The sequence below is a fragment of the Stenella coeruleoalba genome (assembly GCF_951394435.1).
Source record: "Stenella coeruleoalba genome assembly, chromosome: 1".
NCBI classification, from domain to species: domain Eukaryota; kingdom Metazoa; phylum Chordata; class Mammalia; order Artiodactyla; family Delphinidae; genus Stenella; species Stenella coeruleoalba.
Window position 1 is genome coordinate 151321760 of NC_137169.1, and position 17146 is coordinate 151338905.

At 35.7% G+C, this 17146-nt stretch overlaps 1 protein-coding gene across 31 annotated transcripts in view; it reads left to right on the plus strand.

Moving 5' to 3' along the window:
* AKT3 (AKT serine/threonine kinase 3) overlaps positions 1-17146 on the plus strand; it is a 395069-nt gene that overhangs the window by 341712 nt on the left and 36211 nt on the right. The window contains exon 15 of one of the 31 annotated variants that reach the window (XM_079904997.1): positions 5220-5265. The exons of the other annotated variants lie outside the window; for them this stretch is intronic. Within the exon in view, the coding sequence (XP_079761123.1) occupies positions 5220-5255 (36 nt within the window). The 3' untranslated portion in view covers positions 5256-5265. Of the gene's footprint in view, positions 1-5219; positions 5266-17146 lie in introns of those variants that run through there. 31 annotated transcript variants of the gene reach the window in all.

Here is a 17146-nt window from a genome sequence, read left to right on the forward strand (position 1 = left end):
CCACCGCCTCAATTTTGGGATGATTCGTTGTCTTTTCAGGTATCCCACAGCTGCAGGGTACATCAAGTTGACTGTGGGAGTTTAATGTGCTGCTCCTAAGGCTGCACAGAGAAATTTAATTTCCCTTTCTCTTCTTTGTTCGCCCAGCTCCTGGACTTAAGCTTTCGTTTTGGCCCCATCTCTTCATGTAGGTCGCCTTCAGGCATCTGCTCCAACCCAGAGTGGATGGGGTTAAAGCAGTGGTCATTAGGGGGCTCTTGCTCATTTAGGCCTTTGGGGAAGTCTGAGGTCTTCTGCCAGCATTCAGTAGGTGTTCTGTAGGAGTTTTTCCACATTTAGATGTATTTTGGGGGTGGAGGGTGATCTCCACGTCTTACTCCTCCACCATCTTGAAGGTTCCCTAGGTTTTTATTGTAAAATAATTGACTGTAGTTGTTTGGGTTTATATATGGGCTTTCTATTCCATTCCATTGATCTGTGTGTCTGTTTTTGTGCCAGTACTATGTTGTTTTGATTACTGTAGCTTTCTAGTATAGTCTGAAGTCTGGGAGTGTGATACCTCCATCTTTGTTAAAGAACAAGATTGCTTTGTCAATTCAGGGTCTTTTGTGTTTCCATATGAATTTTAGGATTATTTGTTCTAGTTCTGTGAAAAATGTCATGGGTGTTTCGATAGAGATTGCATTAAATCTGTAGATCACTTTTGGTCTTATGACCGTTTTAACAATATTAATTCTTCCAGTCTAAGAGCATGGAATATCTTTCCATTTATTTTTATCATCATTAATTTCCTTAATGTTTTATAGCTTTCAGAGTATAGGTCTTTCACCTTCTTGGTTAAGTTGATTTGTTGGTATTTTATTCTTTTTGATGTGATTTTAAATGAGTTTTTTTACTTTCTTTTTCTGATAGTTCATTATTAAAACTGTGGAAAAGTAACAGGTTTCTGTATATTAATCTTGTATCCTGCAACTTTGGTGAATTCATTTATTAGTTCTGCTAGTTTTTGTGTGGAGACCTCAAGAATTTCTATATAAAGTGTTATGACTAATGCAAAAGAAATAAAAGCAAAAATAAACACATGAGGACCTAATTAAAGTTAAAAGCTTTTGCACAAGCAAAGGAACCCGTCAACAAAACAAAAAGACATCCTATGGAATGGGAAAAAAAAATTTGCAAATGATATGACTAACAAAGGTTAATATCCAAAATATATAAACAGCTCATACAACTCAATATCAAAAAAACAAGCACACAATCAAAAAATGGGTAGAAGATCTGAATAGACATTTCTCCAAAGGAAACATACAGATGGCTAACAGGCACATGAAAAGATGTTCAACATCAGTAATCAGAGAAATGCAAATCAAAACCACAATGAGAGATCACCTCATGCCTGTCAGAATGGCTATCATCCAAAAGTATACAAAGAACAAATGTTGATGAGGATGTGGAGAAAAGGGAAACCTTGTACACTGTTGGTGGGAATGTAAATTGGTGCAGCCACTTTGGAAAATAGTAGAGTTTCCTCAGAAACCTAAAAATTGAACTACCATATGATCCAGCAATTCCACTTCTGGGTATATATACAGAAAAAAATGAAAACACTAATTTGTAAAAGATACATGCACCCCTATGTTCATATCAGCACTACTTACAATATCCAGGATGTGGAAGCAACCCATGTGTTCATCAACAGATAAATAAAGAAGGTGTGGTGTGTGTGTGTGTATGTGTAAATATATATATAAATATTACTCAGCCACAAAAAGAATGAAATTCTGCCATTAGGAGAAAAATAGATGGGCCGAGAGAATATTATACTTAATGAAATGTCAGACAAACAAAGACAAATACTGTATGATATCACTTACATGTGGAATCTAAAAAATAATACAAATGAATGTATATGCAAAGTAGAAATAGAGTCAAAGATGTAGAAAACAAACTAGTGGTTACCAGTGGGAAGATGGAAAAGGAGAGGGGCAAGTTAGGGGTATAGGATTAAGGGATAGAAACTACTATGTATAAAATAGATAAACAATGATGGAATGTTGTATAGCACAGGGAATTAGAACCATTATCTTATAATAACTTTTAATGGAGTACAATCTGTAAAAATACTGAATCACTTTGCTGTACACCTAAAATTAATATAATATGGTAAATAAACTATATTTCAATAAATAAAAAAATAAATAAATAGGTTTTTATTAAAAAATGTTCTACAAGCTTTATAGGTACTTGTTGGGTATTACACATATTTTCTTTAAATGTGAGAACAAGTTAAGGATGTCTATCAATATCACATTCTAGGCAGTTTTTAATCATAGATTATAGCCAACACAATAAGATAAGAAAAGGAAATAAGGGGTATATGATTTTTAAAGGAAAGAAAAGATCTTTAACAGGGGAGTATATAATAATTAAATTTAGTCCTTTTCTTACAGTGGAATATTATACTGAATAAAAAATTAATAACTTGGACTTGTGTCAATATTGATGAATCTCAAGTATTTAAATATAAAAAGGCATGTTACAAAGGATATTTAGGAAATGTGATACCATTATTACAAAAACTGAGAATGAACTAAGAGATGACTATATTTATGACTTTCTATATGTGGGAGAAAAGTATAAAAACTTGCATGTCAATGATACAAAGTAATTCTACAACAGTATTTGCTTGAATATGTGATTGTCATTGTTGTAGGTTAAAATGTTTGAATCTTAGGGAAAGGTATTTTACTGCATCTCTGTGTTTTATATTCCAAAAAACAAAAGTTTGAAAGTGTATGTGACAAAATGTTAACATCCCTTAGGTGTGGTTTTCATTTTCTATTCTTTCCTTTATGCTTGAAATATATTTCATTTTTTTTTTAATTTTAAAATTCAAATGGAAGGTGAAATAAATGGAAATACCAAGCATGGGCTACTCAAGAAATTTGAAAAATAAAGAGGAAGCAGTATCTAAATGGAACTTCACCTATAGAATGGATTATATTTGTTTTTGTTTTCCCCATGCAGTGAGCCCTCTGTATCCATGGGTTCTGCATCTGTGAATCAAACCAATTGTGCGTGTGTGTGCATGTGTGTGTGTATATATATGTATGTGTGTGTATATATATATATACACACACACACATATATATATAATTCTTAATTCCAGAAAGTTCCAAAAAGCAAAACTTGAATTTGCTGCAGGTAGGCGGCTACTTCTGTAGCATTTACATTGTATTTACAACTAATTATATAGCATTTACATTATATTAGTTATTATAAGTAATCTAGAAATGACTTAAAGTTTGCTGAGGATGTGCAGAGGTTATATGCAACTTCTATACCATTGTATATAAGGGACTTGAGCATCCACAGATTTTCGTATCCGAAGGGGGTCCTGGAACTAATCCCCTGTGGATAATGAGGGACGACTGTATACTTAGGGGAAAAATCCAATAAGGACTCTGAAAGTGGGGTTATCTAGAAAAATAAGATTTAAGATGAGAATATACAGATAGTAAGATGTACAGTATATAGATAGTAAGCTGTAAGATTAATAAATATAGAAAAAGGTACGATCTAAGAACAAAGCAAGGTCTATGAAGCACAGCTGAAGGGATTAACCTTTACAAAAGAGGTGGGGCACCTTTGTAGAGACATTGATTGGAAAGAAATAGAAATGCCCACTGAAGCAAACATGTTTTGGTTAGGAAGTTGGTTAGGAAGTTGGGATAATTCCTACCTAAAGGTCGTACTTTCCCTGCCTTCTTAGAGTGAGAAGAAAGTGCATGGTCAGTGTCAAAAGCTTGGAGAGAGCAACTGTCTTATATAGGGAGAGGAGAGGGAACCAGAGAGAAACCTAACAGGGACATGTAAAGAGGTTCCGGATAGTGCTTGAGGGTCTAGCTGAGATTGAAAACTTTAGAGCCCAATTTTATGCTAACTGTTAAAGCTTTATTCTTTGTAAAGATATATATATATTTATAAAACAGTGAAGACCAAGAGGTATTCAGGCATGATTGATTTGAAATCTTTGGCTTATTTTGAGATTGAACTTACACTTACTACGTATGTATTTATTTTCCAAATATTTCCTTCAGAGGAGAAGAGAAAACTTAATTTTAGAGAGTAATTTAGGTATTTAATAATTTATTTTGGTCACTTGGTTGATAACTCATTTCAATGAAATGGCAGCTGTGTAAATGAGTAATGTTTACTATTTAAGTGCAAGGAACAGAGTGAGACCTAAATGAAATAATGTGTCTTCTGAAAGAGCCAAAGTGAATCTTCCAACACTTACTATATTAAGTGTTCCAGTTCATTTATTAAACTTCTGTGTTCCTATTTGAAGATTAATCTTCATCTGTCCCAGATTCTAAGTTAGAACTTTTAGTATTTATTTTTCTACATGTTTACCATTTCAAATGCTCTTCATTTTTTTTAATTAAATTTTTTTTCGAGATATACTTCACCTTTTAAAGTATACACTTCAGTGGGTTTTAGTATATTCACAGCTGTGTGGCCATCACCACTGACTGATTCTAGAACACTTTCATCCCTTCATTCCTTCTTGACGATCCAGGTTTCTTTCTGGTATCATTCCCCTTTAGCCTAAACAGTTTCCGTTATCATTTCTTGTAGTGCAGGTTGGCTGTCAAGAAATTTGTTTTCTTTTATCTGATGATGTCTTTATTTTGTCTTCATTTTTTGAGGGATATTTTCACTGAATATAAAATTGTAAGTGCATAGTTTAGAGAGTGCTTATTCAATTATTTGTTACCTTGTAAATTATGTGTTATATTTCACTGGCTGCTTTCAATACATATCTGTTTGTGTGATGGCCTTAGAATAAGTCAGTTTGACTAGGCTAGGCTACATTTTCTAGAATTCCCATGCTTTATGAGATTCTTGTGGGAGATTCCCGGGACAGAAGTGAAGCAGCAGCCATTTTGTGGCTCCTCGTGTTGTTGCATCTATTAGCTCATCTCCTTGCCCTGAGGCACTTGTCAGACCTGCATTTACCCATCTTCCCATGAATCCTATTTTAGATTTTCCCACTACAGTGCTGGGGTGTATGTTTAGCTCCATGGCAAATGTCCCCATTAAGGTCAGAGACAGTAAGAAATAACATGGGTTTCAGACTATCTTATGAGCTTCAGCTCATGGTTCTGGACTCCACTTTGTTCTTTTCCCCACTTTACATGCATCTTCTCTTCCAGCCTTCCTGCCCTATGGACACCGGACTCCAGCATTGAACATGAAGACAGCAGCCTTACAGAGAGAGACTGCATAACCAGCTCCCACAATTGAGGAAGTTTAGATCCCTATAATCCCTTCTCTCACACACACACATACATACACACACACACACACACACACACACACACACACACACACACACACACACAGTGGCTCTGCTTCTCTGCTTGACTTTGATAGATAGACTTTGGTTTTCAGCCTTTTGACTGTAATTTGAATAGGTGAGGTTTTCTTTATATTTACTCTAGTTGGAGTTTTCTGAACTTTTTGAATTTCTAATCTTTCACTAACTTTGGAGAATTTGGGGCCATTATTTCTTAAAATATATTTTCTGTCTTATTGTCTGTTTCTTCTCTTTTTTTAATTCCCATTACACATATATTAGGCCATTTGATATTGCCTCACAGGTCTTTGAAGTTCTGTTCACTTTTTCTAATTTTTTATCCTATGCTCTTCATAACGGATAATTTCTATTGATAAATAGACTGAGTCAGATGTAATATTTAATCTGTTGTAAGCCCATATAGTGAGTTTCTCATTTTTCCATTTTAGATTTTCTATTTGGTTCTTTTTAAAATAGTCTCCATTTCTCTGCTTAGATTTCCTATCTCTTTATTCATTATGAACACATTTTACTTCACATCATTCTGTATGGTTATAAAAGCTGCTTTAAAATCCTTGTGTGCTAATTCCAACATTCACGTCACTCAATACCAGTCTCCATTGATTGTCATTTTCTGTGGGCCATCTTTTCCTGTTTCTTTTTACATTGAGTCATTTTAGAAATTATCCTAGACATTGTGACCGATATGTAGTAGTGCCTCTGAACGTTGATTCTTTGTTTGGTTGTTTGTTTTAGTAGGCAACTTATCATGGCTGATCTCAAATTGCAAACCGTCTTCTTTCCAGTAGGTGGCAGTTAAAATGTCAAGCCAGTTTATTTAGACTTCACTAGGGGGCTTAGAGTCTGTTCTGTGGTTTCAGGAGTCAACCAGAGTTTTGGGTAGACTTTATGTTCAGAACATGGGGTTCCCTCTTTTTAGCTTTCTGTTTTCTGGGATTTTTCATCCCTCACTTTTTTTTTCTTCCACTTTTATTGAGCTATAATTGACATACGGCACTGTATAAGTTTAAGATGTACAGCATAATGATTTGACTTACATACATCATGAAATGTTAACCACAATAAATTTAGTAAACATCCATCATCTCATATACATACAAAATTAAAGAAAAAGAAAACATTTTTATTCCTTGTGATGAGAACTCTTAGATTTACTCTCTTAACTTTCATATGTAACATACAGGAGTGTTTGGGGTTTTTTTTAATTTTTTTTATTGATGTATAGTTCATGTACAATATTATATAAGTTACAGGTATACAATATACTGATTCACAGTTTTTAAAGGTTATACTCCATTTATAGTTATCATAAAGTATTGGCTGTATTCCCCATGTTGTATACTATAGCCTATTTTATGCTTAATAGTATGTACCTCTTAATTCCCTACCCCTATATTTCCTCTCCCCACTTTCCTCTCCCCACTGATAATCACTAATTTGTTTTCTATATCGGTGAGTCTGCTTCTTTTTTGTTATATTCACTAATTTGTTATATTTTGTAGATTCCACATATAAGTAATGTCATACAGTATTTATCTTTCTCTGTCTGACTTATTTCCCTTAGCATAATACCCTCCAAATCCATCCATGTTGCTGCAAATGGCAAAGTTTCATTCTTTTTCTTTACAGCTGAGCAATATTCCTATATATATAACCACATCTTTTTCCATTCATCAGTTGGTGGACACTTAGGTTGCTTCTGTATCTTGCAATTGTAAATGATACTGCTGTGAACATTAGGGTGCATGTATCTTTTACGAATTAGTGGTTTGGGGTTTTTTTTAATCTATACCCAGGAGTGGAATTTCTGTGTTATATGGTAGGTCTAGTATTAGTTTTTTGAGAAACCCGCATACTGTTTCCCATAATGGCTATACCAATATACATTGCTACCAACAGTGTACAAGACTTCCCTTTTCTCTACATCCTCACCAACATTTTGTGGGTTTTTTTTGATGATAGCCATTCTGACAGGTGTGATGCGATATCTCATTGTGGTTTTGATTTGCATTTCCCTGATGATTAGCATCTTTTCATGTGCCTCTTGGCCATCTGCATTTCCTTTTTGGAAAAATGTCTATTCAGTTCTTCTGCCCATTCTTTAATTGAGTTGTTTATTTTTTTGATTTTCAGTCTTTGAACTGTTTGTATATATTGGATATTAACCCCTTTTCGGTCATATCATTTGCAAATATTTTCTCCCATTCAGTAGGTTGTCCTTTCACTTTGTCAATGGTTTCTTTGCTGTGCAAAAGCTTTTAAGTTTAATTAGGTCCGTTTATTTTTGCCTTTATTTTCTTTGCTTTAGGAAACAGGTCCAAAGAAATATTGCTGCCATTTATATCAAATAGTGTTCTGCCTATGTTTTCCTCTAGAAGTTTTATAGTTACGGTCTTACATTTAATTCTTTAATCCATTTTGAGTTTATTTTTGTATATGTTGTTAGAGAATTTTCTAATTTCATCCTTCTACATGTAGCTGTCCAGTTTTCCCAGCACCACTATTGAAGAGACTGTCTTTTCTCCATTGTATATTCTTGCCTCCTTTGTCATAGGTTTGGCGACCTTAAGTGCATGGGCTTATTTTTGGGCTCTCTATTCTCTTCCATTGATCTATGTGTCTGTTTTTGAGCCAGTACCACACTGTTTTGATTCCTGTAGCTTTGTATACAGCCTGAAGTCAGGGAGTGTGATTGCCCCAGCTCTATTCTTCATTCTCAAGAGTGTCTTGGCTATTCGGGTCTTTTGTGTTTCCATACAAATTTTAAAATTATTTGTTCTAGTTCTGTGGAAAATGCCATTGGTATTTTATTAGGGATTGCATTGAATCTGTGTATTGCCTTGGGTAGTATGGTCATTTTAACAATATTAATTCTTCCAGTTCAAGAACACTGAATATCTTCCATATTTTTGTGTCATCTTCACTTTCTTTCATCATTGTCATAGTTTTCCAAGTACAGTTCTTTTACCTCCTTAGGTAGATTTATTCTTCGATATTTTATTCTTTTTGACTCGATGGTAAATGGGATTGTTTCCTTAATTTCTTTTTCTGATAGTTTGTAGTTAGCAGGTAGAAATGAAACAGATTTCTGTATGTTAATGACTCAATGGTAAATAGGATTGTTTCCTTAATTTCTTTCTCTGATAGTTCGTAGTTAACGTGTAGAAATGAAACAGATTTCTGTATGTTAATTTTATATTCTGAAACTTTACCGAATTCACTGATGAGCAATAGTAGTTTTCTGGTAATGTCTTTAGGATTTTCTGTGTGTACAATCATGTCACCTGCAAACAATGACTGTTTGACTTCTTCCTTTCCAGTTTGGATTCTTTTTATTTCTTATGCTTGTCTGATTGCTGTGGCTAGAACTTCCAAAACTATGTTAAATAAAAATGGCAAGAGTGAGGGCTTCCCTGGTGGTGCAGTGGTTGAGAGTCCGCCTGCCGATGCAGGGGACACAGGTTCATGCCCCGGTCCGGGAAGATCCCACATGCCATGGAGCGGCTGGGCCTGTGAGCCATGGCTGCTGAGCCTGCGCATCCGTAGCCTGTGCTCCACAATGGGAGAGGCCACAACAGTGAGAGACCCGCGTACTGCAAAAAAAAAAAAAGAGGAAATGCTTCCAGCTTTTCACTGTTGGGTATGATGTTAGCTGTGGGTTTGTCATATATGGCCTTTATTATGTTGAGGTATGTTCCCTCTGTGCCCACTGTCTGGAGAGCTTTTATCATAAATGGGTGTTGAATTTGTCAAAAGCTTTTCTGCATCTAGTGAGATGATCATATTGTTTTTATTCTTCAGTTTGTTAATGTGGTGTATCACGTTGATTGGTTTGCAGATTTTGAAAATTCCTTGCATCCCCAGGATAAATTCCACATGATCATGGTGTATGATCCTTTTAATGTATTATTGCATTCACTTTGTTAATATTTTCTTGAGGATTTCTTCTCTCTAGGTTACTTTTTATGTCCATTAATCCTTGCCTTATATATTGATGTGCTCCTATGTTGGGTGAATGTGTGTGTGTGTATATATATATATATATATATATATATATATATATACACACATATATATATATATACACATACATATATATATATGTATATACAATTATTATATCTTCTTCTTGGATTGATTCCTTGATCATTATGTAGTGTCCTTCTTTGTCTCTGGCAGCAGTCTTTATTTTAAAGTCTGTTTTGTCTGATACAAGTATTTGTACTCTAGCTTTCTTTTCATTTCCATGTTCACGGAATACCTTTTCCAGTCCCCTGACTTTCATTCGGTTTGTGTCATTATATCTGAGGTGAGTCTCTTGTAGGCCACATATATACGAGTCTTGTTTTTGTATCTATTCCGCCACTCTATCTTTTGATTGGAGCATTTAGTACATTTACATTTGAGGTAATTATCAATAGGTATGTTCCTATGGCCATTTTTTTAATTGTTTTAGGGTTTTTTTCGTAGGCCATTTTTTTCCCTTCTTTTATTCTTTTGTAATTTGATGACTATCTTTAGTGTTATGTTTGGATTCCTTTTTCTTTTTTGTATGTATATCTATTATAGATATTTTGTGGTTACCAGGAAGTTACTATTATACATATATATGTGTGTGTGTCTGTGTATGAATGATTGTTTTAAGTTGCTGATCTCTGAATTTCTATTGTTTTGAATTTTATTTTATTTATTTTTTTACAGCAGGTTCTTATTATAATGTTATCTATTTTATACATATTAGTGTATATGTATCAATCCGAATCTCTCAATTCATACCACCACCACCCCCATGCGCCCGTTTCCTGCCATGGAGTCCATATGTTTGTTCTCTATATCTGTGTCTCTTTCTTCCTTGCAAACTGGTGCATCTGTACCATTTTTCTAGATTCTACATATATGCGTTAATATACGATATTTGTATTTCTCTTTCTGACTTACTTCACTCTGTATGAGTCTCTAGGTCCATCCACGTCTCTACAAATGACCCAATTTTGTTCCTTTTTATGGCTGAGTAATATTCCATCATATATATGTACCACGTCTTCTTTATCCATTCTTCTCTCGATGGGCATTTAGGTTGCTTCCATAACCTGGCTATTGTAAATAGTTCTGCAGTGAACATTGGGGTGCATGTGTCTTTTTGAGTTATGGTTTTCTCTGGGTATATGCCCAGTAGTGGGATTGCTGGGTCATATGGTAATTCTATTTTTAGTTTTTTACGGAACCTCTGTACTGTTCTCCATAGTGGCTGTAGCAATTTATATTCCCACCAATAGTGCAAGAGAGTTCCCTTTTCTCCACACCCTCTCCAGCATTTGTTATTTGTAGATTTTCTGATGATGGCCATTCTAACCAGTGTGAGGTAATACATCATTGTAGTTTTGGTTTGCATTGCTCTAATAATTAGTGATGTTGAGCAGCTTTTCATGTGCCTCTTGTCCATCTGTATGTCTTCTTGGGATAAATGTCTGTTTAGGTCTTCTGCCCATTTTTGGATCTGTTTGTTTGTTTTTTTTAATATTGAGCTGCATGAGCTGTTCATATAGTTTGGAGATTAATCCTTTATCCGTTGATTCATTTGCAAATATTTTCTCCCATTTTGAAGATTGTGTTTTCGACTTGTTTATAGTTTCCTTTACTGTGCAAACACTTTTAAGTTTCATTAGGTCCTATTTGTTTATTTTTGTTTTTATTTTCATTACTCTAGGAGGTGGATCAAAAAAGATCTTGCTGTGATTTATGTCATAGAGTGTCCTTCCTATGTTTTTCTCTAGAGTTTTATAGTGTCCGGTCTTACATTTAGATCTTTCATCCATTTTGAGTTTATGTTTGTATATGGTGTCAGGGAGTGTTCTAACTTCATTCATCTACATGTACCTGTCCAGTTTTCCCAGCACCACCTTTATTGAAAAGGCTGTCTTTTCTCCATTGTATATTCTTGCCTCCTTTGTCATAGGTTAGGTGACCATAGGTGAATGGGATTATCTCTGGGCTTTCTATCCTGCTCCATTGACCTATATTTCTGTTTTTGTGCCAGTACCATATTGTCTTGATTACTGTAGCTTTGTAGTAGAGTCTGAAGTCAGGGAGTCTGATTCCTTCAGCTCCATTTTTTTCCCTCAAGATTGTTTTGGCTATTCAGAGTCTTTGGTGTCTCCATACAAATTTTAAGATTTTTTTTCTAGTTCTATAGAAAATGCCATTGTTAATTTTATAAGGATTGCATTGAATCTGTAGATTGCTTTGGGTAGTATAGTCATTTTCACAATATTGATTCTTCCAATCCAAGAACATGGTATATCTCCCCATCTCTTTGTGACATCTTTGATTTCTTTCATCAATGTCTTATAGTTTTCTGCATACAGGTCTTTTACCTCCTTAGGTAGGTTTATTCCTAGGTATCTTATTATTTTTGTTACCATGGTGAATGGGATTGTTTCCTTAATTTCTCTTTCTGATCTTTTCTTGTTGGTTTATAGGAATGCAAGAGATTTCTTTGCATTAATTTTGTATCCTGCAACCTTACCAAATTCATTGACTAGCTCTAGCAGTTTTCTGGTGGCATCTTTAGTATTCTCTATGTATAGTATCATGTCATCTTCAAACAGTGACAGTTTTACTTCTTCTTTTCCAGTTTGGATTCCTTTTATTTCTTTTTCATCTCTGATTGCTGCGGCTAGGACTTCCAAAACTATGTTGAATCATAGTGGCGAGAGTGGACCTCCTTGTCTTGTTCCTGATCTTAGAGAAAATGCTTTCAGTTTTTCACCACTGAGAATGATGTTTGCTGTGGTTTTGTCATATATGGCCTTTATTATGTTTAGGTAGTTTCCCTCTATGCCCACTCTCTGGAGAGCTTTTATCATAAATGTGTGTTGAATTTTGTCAGAAGATTTTTTTGCATCTTTTGAGATGATCATATGGTTTTTATTCTTCAATTTGTTAATATGGTGTATCACACTGATTGGCGTATATTGAAGAATACTTGCATCCCTGGGATAAATCCCACTTGATCATGGTGTATGATCCTTTTAATGTGTTGTTGGATTCTGTTTGCTAGTATTTTGTTGAGGATTTTTGCATCTATATTCATCAGTGATACTGGTCTGTAATTTTCTTTTTTTGTGACATCTTTGTCTGGCTATGTCTGGTCATCTTTGACCAGACTATGGCTGGTCATCTTTGTCTATGTCATCTTTGTCTGGCTATGTCATCTTTGTCTGGTATCAGGGTGATGGTGGCCTTGTAGAATGAGTTTGGGAGTGCTCCTTCCTCTGCAATTTTTTGGAAGCATTTGAGAAGGATGGGTTTTAGCACTTCTCTAAATATTTGGTAGAATTCACCTGTGAAGCCATCTCGTGCTGGATTATTGTTTGTTGGAAGATTTTTAATCACACGTTCAATTTCATTACATACGATTGGTCTGTTCATATTTTCTATTTCTTCCTGGCTCAGTCTTGGCAGGTTATACCTTTCTAAGAATTTGTCCATTTCTTCCATATTGTCTATTTTATTGGCATAGAGTTGCCTGTCGTAGTCTTTTATGATGCTTTATATTTCTGTGGTGTCCATTGTAACTTCTCCTTTTTCAGTTCTAATTTTATTGATTTGAGTCCGCTCCCTCTTTTTCTTGATGAGTCTGGCTGAAGGTTTATCAATTTTGTTCATCTTCTCAAAGAACCAGCTTTTAGTTTTATTGATCTTTGCTATTGTTTTCTTTGTTTCTATTTCATTTATTTCTACTCTAATCTTTATGATTTCTTTACTTCTACTAACTTTGGGTTTTGTTTGTTCTTCTTTCTCTAGTTCTCTTAGATTCTCTAACAATCTAAGGTTAGATTGTTTATTTGAGACTTTTCTTGTTTCTTGAGGTAAGATTGTATTGCTATAAACTTCCCTGTTAGAACTCCTTTTGCTGCATCCCATAGGTTTTGGATCATCATGTTTTCATTGTCATGTGTCTGTAGGTGTTTTTTAACTTCCTTTTTGATTTCTTCAGTGATCTCTTGATTATTTAGTAATGTGTTGTTTAGCCTCCATGTGTTTGTGTTCTTTTTCGGTTTTTTCCATGTAATTTATTTCTAATCTCATACTGTTGTGGTCAGAAAAGATGCTCGATATGATTTCAATTTTCTTAAATTTACCGAGGCTTGATTGGTGACCCAAGATGTGATCTATCCTGGAGAATGTTCTGTGTGCACTTGAGCAGAAAGTGTAATCTGCTGTTTTCAGATGGAATGTGCTATAAATATCAATTAAATCTATCAGGTCTATTGTGTCATTTACAGCTTTTGTTTCCTTATTAATTTTCTGTCTGGATGATCTATCCATTGGTGTAAGTGAGGTGTTAAAGTCCCTTACTATTATTGTGTTACTGTCAATTTCCTCTTTTATAGCTGTTAGTATTTGCCTTATGTACTGAGGTGCTCCTATGTTGGGTGCATATATATTTATAATTGTTATATCTTCTTCTTGGATTGATCCCTTTATCATTATGCAGTGTCCTTCCTTATCTCTTGTAACAGTTTTTATTTTAAAGTCTATTTTACCTGATATGAGTATTGCTACTCCAGCTTTCTTTTGATTTCCAATTGCGTGGAATATGTTTTTCCATCCCCTCACTTTCAGTCTGTATGTGTCCCTACATGTGAAGTGCATCTCTTGTAGACAGCGTATATACGAGTCTTGTTTTTGTATCCATTCAACCAATCTGTGTGTTTTGGTTGGAGCATTTAATCCACTCACATTTAAGGTAATTATTGATATGTATGTTCCTATACCATTTTCTTAATTGTTTTGGGTTTGTTTTTGTAGGTCCTTTTCTCCTCTTGTGTTTCCCACTTACAGAAGTTCCTTTAGCAATTGTTGTAGAGCTGTTTTGGTGGTGCTGAATTCTCTTATCTTTTGCTTGTCTGTAAAGCTTTTAATTTCTCTGTCAAATCTGAATGAGATCCTTGCCAAGTAGAATAATCTTGGTTTTAGGTTCTTCCCTTTCATCATTTTAAATATATCATGCCACTCCCTTCTGCCTTGTAGAGTTTCTGCTGAGAAATCAGCTGTTAACCTTATGGGAGTTCCCTTGTATGTTATTTGTCATTTTTCCTTGTTGCTTTTAATAATTTTTCTTTGTCTTTAAGTTTTGTCAATTTGATTACTATGTGTCTCAGTGTGTTTCTCCTTGGGTTTATCCTGCCTGGGACTCTCTGCACTTCCTGGACTTGGATGGCTATTTCCTTTCCCATGTTAAGGAAGTTTTCAACTATAATCTCTTCAAATATTTTCTCAGGTCCTTTCTCTCTCTCTTCTCCTTCTGGGCCCCCTGTAATGCAAACGTCATGCATTTAATGTTGTCCCAGAGGTGTCTTAAGCTCTCTTCCTTTTTTTCATTCTTTTTTCTTTATTCTGATCCATGGCAGTGATTTCCACCATTCTGTGTTCCAGGTCACTTATATGTTCTCCTGCCTCAGTTATTCTGCTATTGATTTCTTCTAGTGTATTTTTCATTTCAGTTATTGTATTGTTCATCTCTGTTTGTTTGTTCTTTAATTCTTCTAGGTCTTTGTGAAACATTTCTTGCATTTTCTTGATATTTGCCTCCATTCTTTTTCCAAGGTCCTGGATCATCTTTACTATCATTATTCTGAATTCTTTTTCTAGAAGATTGCCTATCTCCACTTCATTTAGCTGTTTTTCTGGGGTTTTATTTTATTGCTTCATCTGGTACATAGTCCTCTGCCTTTTCATTTTGTCTGTCTTTCTGTGAATGTGGTTTTCGTTCCAGAGGCTGCAGGATTATAGTTCTTCTTGTTTCTACCATCTGCCCTCTGGTGGATGAGGTTATCTAAGAGGCTTGTGCAAGTTTCCTGATGGGAGGGACTGGTGATGGGTAGAGCTGGGTGTTGCTCTGGTGGGCAGAGCTCAGTAAAACTTTAATCTGCTTGTCTGCTGATGAGTGGGGCTGAGCTCCCTCCCTGTTGTCTGTTTGGCCTGAGGCGACCCAGCACTGGAGCCTATAGGCTCTTTTTTGTGGCTACTGGCAGACTCTGGGAGGGCTTATGCCACAGAGTACTTCCCAGAACTTCTGCTGCCAGTGTCCTTGTCCCTTGGTGAGCCACAGCTGTCCCCCACCTCTGCAGGAGACCCTCCAACACTAGCAGGTAGGTCTGGTTCAGTCTCCTATGGGGTCACTGCTCTTCCCCTGGATCCTGATGCACACACTACTATGTGTGTGCCCTCCAAGAGTGGAGTCTCTGCTTCCTCCAGTCCTGTTGAAGTCCTATAATCAAATCCTACTAGCCTTCAAATTCTGATCCTCTGGTAATTCCTCCTCCTGTTGCTGGACCCCAGGTTGGGAAGCCTGATGTGGGACTCAGAACCTTCACTCTAGTGGGTGGACTTCTGTGGTATAATTGTTCTCCAGTTTGCAAAAGGTTATGGGATTTGATTTTATTGTGATTGCTCCCTCCTACCATCTCATTGCAGCTTTTCCTTTGTCTTTATATGTGGGGTATCTTTTCTAGTGAATTCCTGTGTCTTGTTGTTGATGACTGTTCAGCAGTTAGTTGTGATTTTGGTGCTCTCACAAGAGGGAGTGAGCGCACATCCTTCTACTCCACCCTCTTGAACCAATCTCCTGATCTCTGAATTTCCAATGTACTTTAACAACCCTGCATTTGTACTCTCCCCCCCGCCCCGATTACTGTCTTTGATATCATTTTTTACATCTAATTGTTTTGTATCTTCCTTAACTGCTTATTGTGGATATAGACAGTTTTACTACTTTTGTCTTTTAACCTTCCCACTAGCTTAGCACATGGACGATATCCTATCTTTACTCAATGTTTGCATTTACCATTGAGCTTTTTCATTTCATAATTTTCTTGTTTCTAGTTGTGGCCTTTTCTTTTACACCTAGAGAAGTTCCTTTAACATTTGTTGTAAAGATGGTTTGGTGGAGTTGAACTCTTTTAGCTTTTAGTTGTGTCTAAAGCTTTTGGTCTCTTCATCAAATCTGAAAAGAGCCTTGCTGGGTAGAGTATTCTTGGTTGTAGGTTTTTCCATTTCATCACTTTAAATATATCGTGCCACTCCATTCTGGACTGCAGAGCTTCTGCTGAAAAATCAGCTGATAGACTTCTGGGAGTTTGCTTATATGTTATTTGTTGCTTTTCCCTTGCTGCTTTTAAAACAGGAAGTCCCCTACATACAAACCTTCAACTTGCGAACTTTCAAAGATGCAAACTTGTGTTCCATCAGTGTCAGGCGTGAATGAAATTACAGCCTGCCCTCCATCTCCTATTGCTGACAGTCCTTCAGCTCTACCATCTCCCACCTCCTCTACCTCCTGCAGTCAGTAACTCTTCTTGCCTGTTCACTTGATGCCAGCCCCTGTATGCCAGATGTTGTACTGTACTACTATACTTTTCAAGGTACTGTAGTGTAAGATTAAAATTTTGTTTGTTTTTTTTTATGTATTATTTGTGTGAAAAGTATTGTAAATCTATTTCAGTACAGTACTATATAGCCAATTGTGTTAGTTGGGTACATAGGCTAACTTTGTTGGACTTACGAACAAATTGGACTTACAAACGTGCTCTTGGAATGGAACTCATTTGTATGTAGGGGACGTACTGTGTTCTCTGTCTTTAATTTTCATCATTTTAATCACAATCCGTTTTGGTGTGCTCCTCTTCGGGTTAATCCCGTATTGGACTCTGTGCTTCCCAGTCTTGGGTGACTGTTTCCGCCCAGGATAGGGACATT